At 35.0% G+C, this 18646-nt stretch overlaps 1 protein-coding gene and 1 pseudogene across 1 annotated transcript; one reads left to right on the top strand and one right to left on the bottom strand.

Moving 5' to 3' along the window:
* Nucleotides 1-900: 900 nt before the first annotated feature.
* On the bottom strand, nucleotides 901-2856 carry LOC149243269 (uncharacterized). Its single transcript, XM_089371163.1, has 2 exons — nucleotides 1979-2856; nucleotides 901-1324 (listed from the first exon to the last, which is right to left on the bottom strand). The coding sequence occupies exons 1-2, from the start codon at nucleotides 2854-2856 to the stop codon at nucleotides 901-903; spliced, it is 1302 nt and encodes a 433-aa protein (XP_089227289.1).
* A 5918-nt stretch (nucleotides 2857-8774) lies between these two features.
* Nucleotides 8775-10046, top strand: LOC149243268 (F-box only protein 13-like; annotated as a pseudogene).
* The last annotated feature ends 8600 nt before the right edge of the window (nucleotides 10047-18646 follow it).

Raw genomic sequence — 18646 nt, 5'->3', positions numbered from 1 at the left:
AAATCACATAGAAAATCGTTTGTCGACGTGTTTCGAACCAACTAGTGTGGTTCATCGTCAGGACAAGTTGAAGAACAAATCTAAGCGATAAGTTAAGTAGGGAATGCAGGTCCTTCCAACAGCTATATTTGACCGAGAAACGGATAAAAAACTTCTAACGGCTAGATTTGACCAGGGCCCAGGTGGGAGGGGTCAAGGTTTTTAAATATGAAAAATCTCTTAAATAAATAAATCTATATTATTAATAATATTATTAATTTAAATTAATATTATTATTCTTATAATTAGTATCAATATTAAGGAAATAATTCTATTAAGAATAATATACTAACATTAAAATTCATAATCTTACGGAAATCCATTGTTTTATATATATGCTAAATATTATCATTATAAACTTCACAAATAAATATTATTACTATTATTAATAATAGTCTAGGGTGAAAAATAATTATAATATTATTATTATTAACTTCAAATTAATATTACTAATAATACTAGCCTAGGGTAAATAATCTATTATTACTAATTAATAATGTGAAAAATTATATTAAAAGAATAATATTATTATTACTAATTATTGTTACTATTTTTATTCTTTATAATTGTTAATGATAATAGTGATATTGTTATAACTTTTATTATTAGGGTAAATTCATTCCTAAAAATAAAAGTGACTTAATGTTAAAAATATATTAATAAGATAATACTAATAATATAATGGTCTAGGGTAAAGAATTCAATTATTTCTAATTATAAAAATATTTTAATAAAGAGTAAATAAACAAAGTTAAAACCTGATCAAGGGAAGATATAAGAAAACAACGAATTAAAAACAAAGGAAAGCTAAAGAAACCAAAGGGCCAAGGAGGGAAAAAAACGATGAATGGGATGAAGAGGCTAGGAAGAAAGGGCTGGGATCCAGTAACTACTAATCTTCCAACCGTCATCCCTATTGAGATTATTAGGCCTTTTTTCGATTTCAAGGGTTTCCCTAAATTTTCGATGGTGAAACTGCGCAACTTTTGCAATAACACGAGCCTCTTCAATACAAACATGATGTTTAGTCTTCTCAGCATGATCTGAAAGGGAGGAGGACTTGGCCCTCCCATGCTTTAAGTCTGTCGAGTGCTCACTAATCCTCTGATTAATAGAACGACCAATCTCACCAATGTATGGGGTCCCATAGGAATAGGGAATGACATAGACACCTTTCATGTCTTTAGGGTCGACAAGATCTTTAACAGGTTGCAGGGAGCTATGTATGGTACTAAGAGCTCTAAAGGTCGAGGGAACTTTGTGCTTCTTAAGAATCCTGGCAATCCTATTAGTGGTCCATTAGATGTAAGGGAGGTGAACCCTCAGGACCCGGTCTTTAAGATATTTATGGACTGAAGGCTCCTTTTGGGCCTTGAGGAAGGCTTTCTGACCCAGGTGTCTACTGTAACCATTTTTAATGAAGACATCTAGGAGATGAGCCTTCTCCTTTTCCAAGCTCTTTTCATCAGAGATTCTTAATGCACGGGTAGCAAGCGTGTTGAGAACGCCCAACTTCTGAGCAGGGAAATGATGGGAGCTAGCATGGAGATATTGATCAGTATGAGTCTTTTTTTGAAATACCTGGGGGGAGAAGGAACCACCATTATTCTTAGAGATGAGAACATCAAGGAATGGAAGACAACCATTGACTTCCGTTTCCATAGTGAATTTAATGGCGGAGGACTGATTATTGAGATGACGAAAGGAAAGATCCAACTCATCATGACCATGAGACCAAACTACCCCCATGTCATCTACAAATCTCTTCCACATCTTCGGTAAGAGACGGGCGGAGGCCAAATATTTGGACTCAAAATCTTCCATAAAAAGATTAGCAACAATAGGGGATAGGGGGGAGCCCATGGCAACCCCATAGGTTTGCTCATAAAACTCTCCTTTGAAGCAGGAAAAGTTGGAACTAAGGCACAACTCAACTAACCGAGCGGTATCTGGGTTAGTGAGCTTGTTGATAACCTCCATGGCCTCATTGATGGGAATACAACTGTAAAGGGAGACCACGTCGAAACTCACTAGAATGTCCTCGGACTCAAGCTTTATTCTCTTAAGATCATCAACAAACAACGTAGAGTCTTTGACGAAGGACTCCGCGCAACCAACCAAGGGTCTAAGCTTCAAGGTGAGGAATTTAGCAAGAAGGTAAGTAGGACCACCTATGGTATTGACAATAGGTCTCAAGGGAACCCCCTCCTTGTGGATCTTTGGAAGGCCATAGATCCTAGGTGTAATGCGGTTTCTCTCTATGAGTTTCTGGGATAAAGAATTAGTGTAATTACAAGACTTGATTGCAAGAGCAACTGCTCTATAAATCTTCTTTAGAGGATTATTGGAAAGCTTTTTATAGCTTCCACTATTGCAAATATGATCTAAGATCTTGTTGCGGTAATCTTCTCTGTCAAGGATGACGGTTGCCCCTCCTTTATCAGCTTTCAGGACTACGACATTGCGATTCTGGTTTAAGGTTTTGAGAGCCTCAAACTCAGCCTTGTTGATATTACTTCGAGGAGGTTTTGCCTTCCTCAGGGCCACGGCACAATCTTGCCTAATCGTGTCCTTAGTTTTATCAGGAAGGCTCTTAATACCAAATTCCACGTCGCAGATGATGTCTTCAACTGGAATTTTCGTAGGAGCTAAGGCAAAATTAAGACCCTTACCTAAGATACTGAAAAAAGACAGCGGAAAGGAAAAGATGGACAGATTGACCACTTTATTGTTAGGAGGTAAAGGGCACAAATTCGGTCCTCCCAGCCCTTGATCCGATCCTTGCCTCTCCATCAAATGGTGAATGCCCTCTTCCATTCTGACATGTAACCTCCTTCGAGTCTTTGTCCCCTTCTCGGCAACAGAAGTGTGATGGATGTCAAGGTGGCATGCAGGCTCTTGCAAGTGAGTCGGTTGACAATAAGCTTATAGGTAAGAACCTCTCTAATCTCAACGATGGTAGTTTTGTTAGGTTTCTCAGTGATGATTCTCCTGTTAACAATAATTACAGAGTGGATAATAATGGTAATAATATTATTTTTAGTAATATATATTGTATAGAAAAGAATAAGAATAATAATAATATTATTAATAAATAGTGAAATAAATAATAATAATAATAATAATAATAATAATAATAATACTAATAATACTAATAATAATAATAATAATAATAATAATAATAATAAGGATATTCTTAGTAACAATAAAAATAATTATTACAATATTAGTATTAATAACGACAATCATAACCTTGATCATAATCGTGGAAGATATTCTTGCCCTCTACCTCCTAGCAATAAAGTGGTCAATCTATCCAGCTTTTCCTTTCCCCCATCTGTTTTCAATCTCTTAGGTAAGGGTCTTAATTTTTCCTTAGCTCCTAAGAAAATTCCGGTTGAAGACATCATCTGCAACGTGGAATTTGGTATTAAGAGCCTTCCTGATAAAACTAAGGACATGATTAGGCAAGATTGTGTCGTGGCCCTGAGGAAGGCAAAACCTCCCCGAAGTAATATCAGCAAGGCTGAGTTTGAGGCTCTCAAAACCTTAAACTAGAATCGCGATGTCGTAGTCCTAAAAGCTAATAAAGGAGGGGCAGTCGTCATCCTTGACAGAGAAGATTACCGCAACAAGATGTTAGATCATCTTTGCAATAGTGGAAGCTATAAAAAGCTTTCCAAGAATCCTCTAAAGAAGATTTCTAGAGAAATTGCTCTTGCAATCAAGTCTTGTAATTCCACTAATTCTTTATCCCAAAAACTGATAGAGAGCAACCCCATTACACCTAGGATCTACAGCCTTCCAAAGATCCACAAAGAGGGGGTTCCCTTGAGACCTATTGTCAATACCATAGGTGGTCCTACTTACCTTCTTGCCAAATTCCTCGCCTTGAAGCTTAGACCCTTGGTTGGTCGGGCGGAGTCCTTCTTCAAAGACTCTGCATCGTTTATTTATGATCTTAAGAGAATAAAGCTTAACCCCGAGGACATTTTGGTGAGTTTCAATGTGGTCTCCCTTTACACTTGTATTCCCATCAATGAGGCCATGGAGGTTATCAACAAGCTCACTGACCCAGATACCGCTAAGTTAGTTGAGTTGTGCCTTACTTCCACCTTTTTCTACTTCGAAGGAGAGTTCTATGAGAAAACTTGTAGGGTTGCCATGGGCTCCCACCTCTCCCCTGTTGTCGCTAATATTTTTATGGAAGATTTTGAGTCCAAAGCTTTGGCCTTTTCCTGTCTCTTAACGAAGCTATGGAAGAGATTTACAGATCACACGGGTCTAGTTTGGTCTCATGGTCATGATGAGTTGGATCTTTTCTTCCGTCATCTCAGTAATCAGTCCTCTTCCATTAAATTTGCTATGGAAAAGGAAGTCAATGGTTGTCTTCCGTTCCTTGATGTTCTCATCTCTAAGAATAATGATGGTTCCTTCTCCCACCAGGTATTTCGGAAAAAGACTCATACTGATCAATATCTCCACACTAGCTCCCATCATTTCCCTGCTCAAAAGTTGGGCATTCTCAACACGCTTGCTACCCGTGCATTAAGAATCTCTAATGAAAAGAACTTGGAAAAGGAGAAGGCTCATCTCCTAGATGTCTTCGTTAAAAATGGTTATAGTAGACACCTGGGTCAAAAAGCCTTCCTCAAGGCCCAAAAGGAGGCTTCAGTCCATAAAGATATTAAAGACCGGGTCCTGGGGGTTCACCTCCCTTACATCCAAGGGACCATTGATAGGATTTCCAAGATTCTTAAGAAGCACAATGTTCCCTCGACTTTTAGACCTATTAATACCATTCATAGCTCCCTGTGATCAGTTCAAGATCCTGTCGACCCTAAAGACATGAAAGGTGTCTATGTCATTCCTTGTTCCTGTGGGACCCCATACATTGGTGAGACTGGTCATTCTATTAATCAGAGGATTAGTGAGCACTCGGCAGACTTAAAGCATGGGAGGGCCAAGTCCTCCGCCCTTGCAGAGCATGCCGAGAAGACTAAACATCATGTTTGTATCAAAGAGGCTTGTGTTATTGCGAAAGTTGCACAGTTTCACCATCGAAAATTTAGGGAAGCCCTTGAAATTGAGAAAAGGCCTAATAATCTCAATAGGGATGATAGCTGGAAGATTAGTAGCTGCCCCAGCCCTTTCTTCTTAGCCTCTTCATCCCATTCATCATTTTTTCCTTCTTTTGCCTTTTGGTTTCTTTAGCTTTCCTCTGTTTCTAATCTGTTGTTTTCTTATATCTTCCCTTGATCAGGTTTTAACTTTATTTATTTACTCTTTATTAAAATATTTTTATAATTAGTAATAATTGAATTTTTTAACCTAGACCATTATATTATTAGTATTATCTTATTAATATATTTTTAACATTAAGTAAATTTTATTTTCAGGAATGAATTTACCCTAATAATAAAAGTTATAACAATATCACTATTATCTTTAACAATTATAAAGAATAAAAATAGTAACAATACTTAGTAATAATAATATTATTCTTTTAATAGAATTTCACATTATTAATTAGTAATAATAGATTATTTACCCTAGGCTAGTATTATCAGTAATATTAATTTGAAGTTAATAATAATAATATTACTATTATATTTTACCCTAGACTTTTATTAATAATAGTAATAATATTTATTTGGGAAGTTTATAATGATAATATTGACATATATATAAAACAATGGATTTCCCTAAAATTATGAATTTTAATATTAGTATATTACTCTTAATAGAATTATTTCCTTAATATTGATACTAATTATAAGAATAATAATATTAATTTAAATTAATAATATAGATTTATTTATTTAAAAGATTTTTTAACAACCTTGACCCCTCCCACCTGGGCCCTGGTCAAATCTAGTCGTTAGAAGAATTTTTTATACATTACCCAGTCAAATATAGCTGTTGGAAGGACCTGCATTCCCTTTTTAACTTATCGCTCAGATTTGTTCTTCAACTTTTCCTAACGATGAACCACACTGGTTGGTTCGAAACGCATCAAAAAATGATTTTCTATGTGATTTTGCTGAAATTATTCTCACAAACATATTATGGATCACAGGAGTCTCAACTCTATAATAGACAACTTAATAGTTTAGACAAGTTTATGTCCATGAAATTTTAATATGAATCTGATAATAATCTTCCGCATCCTGAACGGGGGATTCCCATTCTAGATCAGTCTGTGGATTTTCCATGAGTGGATTTTCCTTCAATAAATTTTCCTCTAAATGACGATAATGGTTCTACTAAAAAGAAATTAGATGATAGAATTGTTTCTATGAGGACATAAAGTACTTACATTCCAGAAGAGCCTGCTCCACAAGATGAGCAACTTCCTTCACAAGATGAATAAACACTAAGAAGATCGACTCATATTAGAAAATATGATTATTTTGAAATAAGATGTTCTTCAAGTAACCTAAAAAATGGTTTAGCATATCACATTTTGATGTACCACAACAATCAGCAGTGGTCCCAGCCCCTAGACTATGAGAATACAACCTTCATATGTTATACATATCCACAAACTGGGCATCTTCAAATTACTTGTCCTCAAAATAAAAAAGAAAGAAAAGATAATCAAACACAAAAGCCAAAAGGTTGGCATATTTCTTCATCAAAGACAACTCCAATAGAAGATGAAGAAACTACATATACTACCACAAATAAAAATGATCCACAGGCTACTATGCATCAGGATGAAACAATACCAAAATCATCTTTAGTTCCAATGTCTACTACACAACAACATCAGAATGATATTGTTTCCTCCACCAAAGAAGCAACAACACCAAACGAACACATGTTTTGGATGGCTTAGATTATGACAAAGAAATCCTGCCAAATATAACTAAGTCTCAAAGGACCATTATATCATCCACCCCCAACTCTAGTGGTTGGTGGAAAGTGGAAAAAAAGAAAGGTAGGAAAGAATACTATAGGGTAACTCTTTCATTAGTTATTATTGATCTTGTTCAATAGGATCTGCCATTATGCATATTATTGATAGGATTTACAACATATAATTTTGTTCTCTTTTCTCTGAAAAGAATTTTGATTTTTCCTGGATTGGGAAAAGATGTTCTTCAGGTACCTATGCTCATGTTTCTGAATATAATTTCTCTGTTGATAGTGAGTCTACTTGTTTTGAATAAGATGTTAGTTGTAATTAATGGTAAAATGCAATGCAAAGGGAGTATGATACACTCATTAAAAATGTCACTTGGAGGTTGGTACATCCTTCTGATGGCATCAAACCCATTGGTTGCAATTGGGTTTATAAAATGGAATATAAAGTTGATGGTTCACTTTACAAGTACAATGAAAAACTTTTAGCAAAGATATATGCACACAAATAAGATATTGATTACACATAAAAATTTGGTCCTATAGATAAATGAGGCACTATTGGAACCTTGTTTTCTATTGCAGCACAGAATTGATGGAAAAATCATCATATGGATGTAAAAACTAATTTCCTAAATGGAGATTCAAAGGAAGATGTTTAAAATGTTTCAACCAAAAGGTTTTTCTTTCAAATGGAAAGGACAAAAGGTATGCAAGCTGATGAAGTCCTTGTATGGTTTGAAATAAGCACCCCATGCATGGTATGAGAAACTAATTGAACATCTTCTTAATTTGAATTATAAGCATTTTGACCTAGATGATGCAACTCTTTTTGTGTAGAAGGTTAGAAGATTATTTGTATATCTATTTGTCTAGGTTGATGATTTGATGATTACAAGGAACAATGATGACTATATATCATCGGTTAAGAAAGAATTGCAAAAGGTTTTTGATATGACAAATTTAGGTTTACATCATTATTATCTTGGAATTTAATTTGATCAAAAACCTCAACATATTTTTATCTCTCAGAGGAAGTATGTTGGAAATTTATTGAACAAATATGGAATGATGGGTTTTAATTATGTTGCCACTCTAAAGGAACAAATTCTGAAACTTACTTCAGAGGAAGGAAAACCATTTGAAGATCCAACAGAGTACATGAAACATATTGGAAATTTGATTTATCTCTCTACTACTCATCCCGAAATAAATTTTGTTGTAGGGGTACTTTCCATATTTATGCATCAATCTTGTGAAGGTCATTGGGTAGAAGTAAAAATAATACTTAAACATCTAAAAGGGACTCAAACATATGACATCAAATATTCTAAAGTTTCAGACTTCCATCTTACTAGTTATTCAAATTCAAATTTTGATGGTGATAAGAGGCATGGAGTCTCAACTTCTGGTTGTTTGATGAATCTTGGATCAATAACTATTAGTTGGGGATCACAAAAACAATTTATTCCTGTTGATTCTACCACTGAAGTCGAATATGTTGTAGCAACTCTAGCTTCAAAAGAAATAATTTGACTTTGAAAAATACTTGAAGACTCATAGGAGAAATGAAAGACTTCAACTCCTCTATCGATTGACAATTCTTCTACAATTTGATTGGCCAAGAATCCAAAATTTCATGATCGAACCAAATATATCAACAGTAAGTATCATATAAAAATTAAATACAATATATATATCTATATCTATATATATATATATATATATATATATATATATATATATATATATATATATATATATATATATATATATGATTTATATAATGTGATTCTCATTGTTTTTCTTGTGCTCAGTTGTTGAGTGCAGATTTCTTGCAACTTTGTTACTATTTACAACATCCTCTTATGTGCAACATTATGCCCAAAACATCTTCAAACTGAGGGATTGTGATGGAGAAGCAACTTGTTCCTGTAGTCCTAAAAATAAGTAATATGGTAAGTCATGACGAAAGCAACTCAAAACAGAAGAGGAGAAAGTTAAATGCATCAATTTTATGTGAGGATTCTATGATTATAGATAACATATCTTGTGCTAAAATTCATGAATATTTATTACCAAGGGTGATTGCACGGTTTCCTGTATCTCGCTTCTTCCATTTTGATTCAGTGTGAAAAGGATGGAATTCAATGATATATTCGCCAAATTTTTTGAATTCTTGTTCAAAAGTCCCATTATGTTGTCCATGGTTCTATGTGGTGAACTCCAAGTTTGATCAAGGCATTTTAGATGACATAAAGGTAAAAAAATGGCACCATATCAATATCCCCTCTTGCTTGAGAAAAAATGTGAAGTGCAATCCAATGTCATCTATAGGAGGACTTATTTGTTTTGGTTCATCTCTTGGAAATTTCATTATGTGCAATCCTCTCACTAGACAGTGTTGCATATTACCACATCTAAATATTACTCAGACCATACATTTTATCACTATGGTTGCATCTAAAAATTCATATAAGGTAATACTCATATATGGTGATTTTCCTACATTTTTGATGAAGGTATATGATTCATCAAAACATTACTGGAGTCAACCATCTATAAGTTGTAACATAAAGGAGAGAAGGTATGGAAAATGCTATTTGAAACAAAATTTGGCAGCGATGATGGAACTGTGTATTTTTTGAACAAAGGAGGTAATGTAGTTGCTTTAGATGTCAGGAGGAGTCCTCCAAAGGAGTATTCCATCTTGACATCATGATATGGTGGTGAATATATAGTATATTTTTTGAAGAGGGGTGAAAGTAGTGGATTGTAATACTCACAAAGGCTTGTGGTATGAATACCCCCCTCTTTTACCATCACCACTTGAGTATTCTCTAGACATTATGAATTGTGGGGGACATATATATGTGGCATTCCTCCTAGAATTTTTGGAAAGTGCCCATGTGATAATATGGGAATATAATGAGACACATTCTAAGTGGGTTCAAGTCTTAGCAATGCCCCCTTCAATGTCTCAACAACACTATGAAAAAAAAATTGATATCAACTGCATAGGTTATGACAACTTGATAATGATTTGCGTAAGTTCTAGCCGATTCAACAGTCAAGTCTTGTGTAACATCTTGGAAAACTCATGGCTAGAATTCAACAAGTATTCTTATCATTGTTTGTAAATAAATTTTCCACACATAGCATAGCTAGTGTATGTATTATAAATGAAATCTTCATGTATACCATAAGGAACTATAAATATAAGAAAAATGAGATGAAGATCTCAACTTTTTAACAATTCTAAGATCCAAGCCATTATCAAATTTACTCTATTATGTGATTAAGTGCATTGCCTGAGTTTTTGTCAAGTCTAAATACATTATACTTATGATATGTATTTTCATGTGTTAGGAATGTGATAAATCTAACTTAGACTTGAAGAAAACTATTTTTTTAAATATCAAATAATTCTTCATTAATTGAATCTTGTTGAGGATCCTCAGAAAACTGGACCTTGTGCATATTTATGCCATGTGAGTGACTAACATACCTCATATATTTTAGTTGTAAACATATATTTAGCATGACTCAGTCCAAGGATTTTTGTTCTAAAATGTGATCAGAACTTGGAACCTTACCACTATGGTTTCCAACTAAATGAGCACTATTTTGTGATGGATTACTAGTATCATCATCATTCTTATTAGTTATATTAATCACATAAATGTTTCCTATTAGACCAACAATATTTATGTTGTAAAATTGTATATGAAAAGACTCCAATATGAAACAATCCATGGAGTTCATAATGTCTTTAGTAATGTTATCAAGGATAAAATAAAGAAGAATAAATTAAAACATGGTCTATACATTGGCATTATTACGGGAATACTTGTAGCAACAGGTGCAATTGGAGAATTTTTGTTGGTCACTATAAAGAAAAACAAATCCTTCAAATAACCTACAACAGTTCACTACAAGAGGCCTATCATACCCAAGCGAGAAGATAGAAGTGCCAGAGGGAAAAATGTTTTCAAGGAGCAAATGACAGGCACAACAGATTTGTTAATGCTTACATACACATTGGATCAGTTGAATAAAGCAACTGAGAAATTCATTCCTAATTGTAGAATAGAAGGTTTTTTCTACCATGGTACTTGAGTGGTACTCCTTTGGCTATTAAGCTTGTGAAGAAAGGGATCTTGGATGAGCTAAGAATTTTGTGCCAGGTTCAACAAAATAATCATATTAGATTCCCAGGGATCTACAATAAAGGTGAGGATTATTCTTACCTGGTGTTTGAATATGCATAAAGTGGGTCTCTCAATGATTGGATTCATGGCGGTTTAGTCATGAAAAACAAATTTATAATCTCATGTTCTCGCTTCTTGACATGGGATTAGAGGCTCCATATCTTTCTTGATGTGGCCATGGGATTGCATTATATACATGAACACAAACATCCTACTTATGTGCACAAGGACATCACAAGAAACAATATTATATTGAATGCAAAATTGAAGGCCAAAATAACAAATTTCAGCATGGGTACCAAGCATAATAGCTTAGGTACAGCTATGTACATGGCTCCTAAATGCGTTTCTCATGGGAAAGTGACCACAAAGATTGATGAAGGCAAAAAATGTTCTCTTGACTAAAATCATAGGCCCTTTGTTAGAAGCCAACAATCCAACAGAAGAATTGAAGGTTTGGATGGATCCTTTATTGCATGAATTATATGCCATAAACCAAGCTCTGGACCTCCCCAAACTTGCAAAGTCATGTGTTGAAGAAAATCCATTAGCTAGGCCCACCATGGCTGAGATTACTCATATAATTACAACATTAGTTGAGGAACCATTAGTTAAAGCAGAGATGTCAATTGGTGCCAACAACATTAGTAATGTCTAAAGCAGGTAAAATAACATAGATATCAATGGATTCCAACAACATCATTAATGTTCAAGGCAGGTGAAATAGTTTAACTGTTACAAGAATGTATTAGGCATATATAAATGAAAAAATCGGTTTTGTTCAACTTGTTTCCAACACACCTAATTTACTTTTTTGGTTGTGTTTGGGAGCCATTTTTAATAAAATTCTTAGTGTACATTCAGTGTTCATATAATAGTTGAAGAAATCAATTTATTCCAAAAAAGAAATGTCCTTCAAATATCCAATATAGGGTATGTGGTAACCTATTATTGGTAGCAAGGTATTTGATTACAATACATCAAAACCCATTACAAGTCATCAACAATACAATCACATCTAATGTTACACCATTAATGGTTAAAAACAATTGCGAACAAAAGCTAGCATGGACAAACTTGTCCAACCACAAATAAACACAACCTTATTCAATGCACCAACATATGTTGAAAAATATTTCGAAGAAAAGCATGTGTGTCATAACTAATCATATTGTAACAATAATGTTTTAATGATAATCACAAGACCATGAAATAGTTACTTTTCTCAAATATATTTGTCCATATACATGGAATATATTACATTAGTCCATAAATTTGTCACCCATACAAAAAACCATAATTGTTACAAGTTCGGGAAAAATAATGCATTAACGGGTTCTTCTTTAGTGAAAGAACCATGCCATGATAGACCCAAGAAAAATGATAACAACAACCCATTCGCATACTGGGGACCTATCTTGATGTTGATCAATGATTTCTATTGCAGTGGATAGTTATCCTATGTAATATTTGACATCTACGTCTACACTTAACAATGCTCTAGACATTATATCACTAGACATCTTTTGGATGTCTGCAAAGTAAGAGATGGTCAAATATTGAAATTGACAAATCCAATTTATTGCTTTGCTATAAAGAGGTTTTAAATTGTCCTTTTGAACCCAATAGATTTATTTCATTTGATTACGTATTAGTTCCAAGTTGGTGAAAACTTCAATATCATTGACATCATGTTTTTTTGCCTCTTACATCCCTTCAACAAGGGCAATGTAGTATGCTCCATTGTTTTTCGTCCTTCCAGACACTTCTCTCCTTTCGTGGAGCACATTATTTGTCTCCATATTTTGAAGGAAAAATTTCACAACTGCTTGAATTGTATTTGGAAAGTACAACACTTCGATGCATAAAATCCACTTTTGCACCATTTTTTACACGTAGAAGACATGGAAAATAAGATAACAATAAATTCATATTAGAAAAGTAGGTAGTTATCTATTTCTTAGTACTCAACATGTGTTTCAGTGATATATAATTGAAAAAATTAGTTATATATTCATAATATATTCCACTAATTTCTAATTAATTGAACAATCATAAACCATTCCATTCTTCTTTCCTTTTATGCCTTTCAAATATCAGGACAAGGAAAAGCAACTTAAAAATATCATACATCAGTTAATCAGAAAATGTATCAACTCAACCATAGCCAAGTTTTGCAGCATGGTAGATTTGTAACAGATGCCAAACTATAAACATTGCTTGAAATATGAATTTGGATGTAAAATTTACATCATTGAATGTGAAAACAAAAAGAGATCTAGTTTAACTCTAGGGTACTATGGGTTTAAGATCAGTATAAAGATACAAAAAGGCTTGACTATTCTATAATGTGATGAAACAATAATTAATAATCCATCATTGACAATAGAGAATTGATAAGAAATAACACATCTATGGAAACCAACAAGCACCCTTAATTTACCAACCAACCAAGTCCCCACTGATGGAAATGGGGGTTGTTAGATTTTATCTATATATAACCCAAATGATTTGGTTGTACTTTGTGCTACTGATTACAAAAGCTGCAAGATGAAAGTCAAGGAAATTCATAATTACAAAATTGCAGGTGTCCAACAGTTGTAAGAACAGGAAATAAAATGAATAACAGCAGAGAAATTGACCTCCCAAGGTCTCCAACGGGGAACCAAAGAATATTTCTCTGCCAACTTTATGCTTAGAAAAGATACAAGATGAAAGCACATGAAATTCACAATTACAAGATTCTAGGTATCCAAGAACTTAAAGGATAAAAAATAAATTAAAAAACAAAAAACCTGAACTCCTGAGGCATACAACAAGGAAATATAGCATATTTCTAAATTTAATTTTGTGCTTAGAAGAGCTGCAAGATGAAAGCATAGGAGATTCACAATTGCAAGATTGTAGGTGTCCAAGAGCTTAAAGAATATAAATTCAAATAGGAAACAACAAAGAACTCGAGTTGACAAGGTCTACATAAGGCGTTGTTGGAAATAATACTGAGAGGGGGGGTGAATCAGTATTATCAAGTTAATTATTTTTCATTTCATAATCATATTTGCATACGCTACTTCAGTTAGTGAAAATGGCATATATACGCAACTATAGTTAAGAACACACACGTATAACTTGCAGACTTATAATTTAATCTATTCTTCAGATGTTGATCATTAATCTGTGTGTCAGAACCATATAACCAGTAACCAGGAACAATAAAACAAAACAAACAGTCACACACAAGAACACGAGATATAAGGTGGAAACCCAATGTGGGTGAAAACCACCTGCTGCAATTCATCTCTATCTTATTTCAATTAGAAACTTCTTTTTACAATGGATCTGTACTGGTATAGTCTTATACCAGTGCGTGGGCTTCTACCTGCAGAAGGCTACAACCTTCTCTCATTTTCCAGCTTCTCCTGGAAGGGAGCTACAACCCCCTTAGCTCTTGTACTAGGTAATGTACTAGTACGTAGGTGCTAACCTACAGAAGGCGACAACCTTCTCCTTTCTTCCAGGGACCACGTTTCATAAATTTTCAGACTGGATCCATCAATGACAATAATAAAACATCAAATACATCTGCATCAACCAATATCCTTTGCTTCAATCAAAACGGAATCAAACAATTACTTCTCTGAATGTTGTAACCAAACTAGTAACCAGAAACCAATCCTGAACCCAAAACACTGCAGCAATAAACAAAAGTAGCTAAAACATATTTCATGAGACGTACACTACTTCAATATGTATAACCTGCATACATACACTTCTGTATTAAGACCAACCAGCGTATACGCTACTTTGACTTACTAAACCAGTGTGTATACACGCCTCTGCTATGCCGAACCTGCGTACAGATCTATAAAAGATAATTTACCCTTTTCACTTATTCAGACATGAGTTATACCCAGATTATCAGATTTATAGATCAAGTCATGCACCAAATATAATAGATCAAAATCACACAAAGATACTACTATTCAAGCCTTAAGATCTTGACCCAACAATAGAACTTATCCTTCTTCTTGCCCCTAGGTTCCTCCTTGGTTTAGATCCAGCTATGCACCATAACCCAATTCTAGATCTTTCTCTTCATAAGATATTCAATGCTTAAGTGAATGCCTCTGCCAAATGATCTCCTTCCCTTTTTATAGTCTTAGGCCTTACTCAATGCCATGGTCCAAAACCATAAAGAATCAATACCATGGACCCAACACATCGGACGAGATACCATGGTCCAAAACCATAGGTCCAAATCCCAAGGACTAAATACCATGGACCAAAAATAATTTTTCCCACATGTATGTGCTTTTGCTTGCATGAAAGTGCGTGCATACGTATGCGCATCTTATGATCGCCGAACCCGCGTGTATACCTGACTCGGTTAAGAGGAACCTGTGTATATCTCTTTTTCCTTCACTCTGAGAGCCTGAACTATAATCTGTCATTTGAGTTAGTTGCCATCAAGCACAACACATGTCTCGTAGTGCCAAACCTATGTCATAATGCCAAAAATCTCCTCGTTTGGACTTGATGGCAACCCCAAGTCACTCAAAGTCCTAGCATTTTTTTTTTTTTTTTGTTTCTCCATTGGAGGGTGCATTTAGGCTTGCAAACCCTCACTTGCCTTTTCTTTTCTTTGGCTTTTTCTTTATTCTTTTCTATCTACTTCTACCCTTATCTCTTCCAAGGTCCCAGATTAAGCTGTTGGGAACCTTTGCTTCTCTACCTAAACTACTTGTCTGCCAAGATTAAACAGTTTGGACAGACTTCTTTCTCTATTCTATAACTCAAAATTGAAACATGGCATGATCCAGCTTAAACTGTTGAATCATCCACAAAATTTAAATAAAGGTCTTCAATATTTGAAACAGATTACACACCTCTTGTTCTCTAGGAAATATGGGATCTTTGTAATACCAAAGCAGAGCATATTTGGACTTTCCTTGGCCAATCATGAAATATGAAACCTATTAGTATAGGTATCCAACAGTGGCTCCACATGGGGATGGTTTTTCTTCTGAAAGACCAAGAACAGCAGATCAGATTGCCTTGTTCTTTGACTGCCCATCCCAGTCTTTGAAATTTGCTGCAAAAATGTGTCAAAATTGTGTGCTTTTTTCTTGGAAGACCTCTGATTCTACTTGCCTCTAGCTGCTTGGTGAATCACTTGGGAAAAACTGCTTCTTACAATCTAAAACAGAAAACAATATGTACATCTGCATATATACAATGAATCCTTGGATTCCACTCATAGTGAACAGTCAAAGTAGTGCTTCAGCATCCTGCCATTGACAGGACCTTCATCCAAGTCAGTTTCAGTCAAACTTTTGAGGAAGTAGGTGTTATTACCTTGCACTGCTTGGACAGCAAATGGTCCTTTCCATAAAGAGTCAAACTTTCCATGTTTCCCTTTCTCTTCTCTTCTTGCATCCCACTTTAAAACTTTGTCCCCTATATTGAAATCTTCTGCTTTGGTTCTTCTATCAAAGGCCTTTTTCAGTTTCTCTTGTAGTATCTGTACTCTGCTGAAAACTTGTTCTCTGGTCTGTTGTAAACAAATTATCTGGTTAATCCTTCTTTGCATGTCATTTGGCTCTGCTTGGCTTTCTTGCAGAAGTTTCATAACCGGCACTCCTAGTGATGAAGGAAATTTGGCCTCTAATCCATAGACTAACTCATATGGGCTGGTCCCAATTGATCTTTTAGTTGTTAGTCTGTCTGCCCATAAAGCATTTACTAGTTTCTTATGCCAGTTCTTTTTGTTCTCTTCCAGCACTTTCTTTATGATATTTATCAAACTTTTGTTTGATGATTCAGCAAGGCCATTTCCTTGCGGATAGTAAGCCGTAGAATGGCCCAAAGTAATGTGAAATTTATGGCAGAAGTTCACCATTTTCTTGGATCTGAAGGCAGCAGCGTTGTCTGTTATTATCTTGTCCGGACAACCAAATCTAGCCAGTATATTGTTTTCCAAAAACTGAATAATTACTGAATCATTTGCTTGTCTGCATGGGGCAGCTTCAATCCACTTGGTGAAGTAGTCTGTTGCTGTTAAAATCCATCTGTGTTGCCCTGAAGATGAGGGATGAATTTCCCCAATGAAATCCAAGCCCCATTGTTGGAAAGGTCTCTCTGTTGCAATGGGCTTCAAAGGAAGTGGCAGCAATTGTCTTTTGCCTTCAAATAGTTGGCATTTGTGGCATGAGGCTGTAAATTTCTTAACCTCAGAGAACATAATGGGCCAGTAGTACCCAGCCCTCAATATCTTGTCCACAGTGGACTTCCAGTACAAATGTCCACCGCAATCTCCAGCATGGAAATCTTGCATGATTTTGTTAGTTTCATTCTCTATTAGACAGTGCAGCAAGATACCTTCATGGTTTTTCCAAAGTAAATTTCCATCCATCACACAAAATCTAGATGTTTTCATTTTTAGGAACCTACACTTAGTTCTGGACAGTCCTGGGGGAGCACACAGGTTTTGTAACACATAGCAGATATCAGAGTACCAAGGAGATTGTTCAAAGGCTACATTGATCTTTGGAGTCGCCAGCTCTGTTTCACTGTCCAGTTGATTGATATCTAAGGCTTGGAAATTTGCTTCTGTCATTAATTTGGCCAAACCTTGCCCTTTTATCAGCTTTGTAGGTTTTATTTCAATGTCAAATTCTAGTATATTGGCAATCCATTTTCCTCTTCTGCCCTCTAAGTTTTCTTGGGTGAGAATGTCTTTGACAATAGGACTTGGTACATAAGCCACAACGTGGGAGTAAAGGATGTAAATCCTAAAGTCTTTAATAGCTTTGATCAAAGCATAGGCTTGTTTCTCCATAATTTGGTACTTTAGAGGGGCATCTCTGAGAGCTCTGCTGAAAAAAGCAATAGGTTTCTCACTCCCGTGGTCATCTTTCTGTAATAAAACAGCAGCAATAGTATGTTGGGAGGCAAAGGAGAAAATGATAAAGTCTCTGTCAAACTGTGGATTGGTTAACACTGGGGTTTGAGTCAAGGCCAATTTTATGCTTTCAAAGGCTTGTTTTGCTTCAACAGTCCATTTGACCTTTGAATCTTTCTTTAGCATATTGTTTAGTAATCTGATTAATTCTGCTAAATTCGGGATAAACCTTCTTAAAAAATTGATTTTCCCTAAGAATCCTTGCAATTCCTTGACATTCCTTGGATGAGGCATTTGTAGGATAGCTTGTATCCTATCTGGATCAATTCTTATGCCATCTTTTGAAATAATGTGTCCTAAAAGTTTCCCTTCTTCCAAGCCAAATAATGACTTCTTGGGGTTTAAGGAAATGCCATATTTCCTGCATGTTATGAAAATCTGTCTCAAATGTTTCAAGTGTTCGTGGTCAGATTTCGAAAAAGGTGTGAGGTCATCCAAATAAATGACAAGGAAATCATGAATTTCCTTAGCGAAAGCAATATCCATTGCTCTTTGAAATGTTGCCCCTGCGTTTTTCAATCCAAAGGGCATTTTCACATACTTGAAAGTTCCCCATGGGGTTGTAAAT

Source organism: Pinus tabuliformis, chromosome 8, assembly GCF_031772625.1.
Source record: "Pinus tabuliformis cultivar Carrire ecotype Pingquan chromosome 8, CPIR1, whole genome shotgun sequence".
Taxonomy (NCBI): Eukaryota; Viridiplantae; Streptophyta; class Pinopsida; order Pinales; family Pinaceae; genus Pinus; species Pinus tabuliformis.
This window is presented reverse-complemented; position numbering and strand designations above follow the sequence as displayed.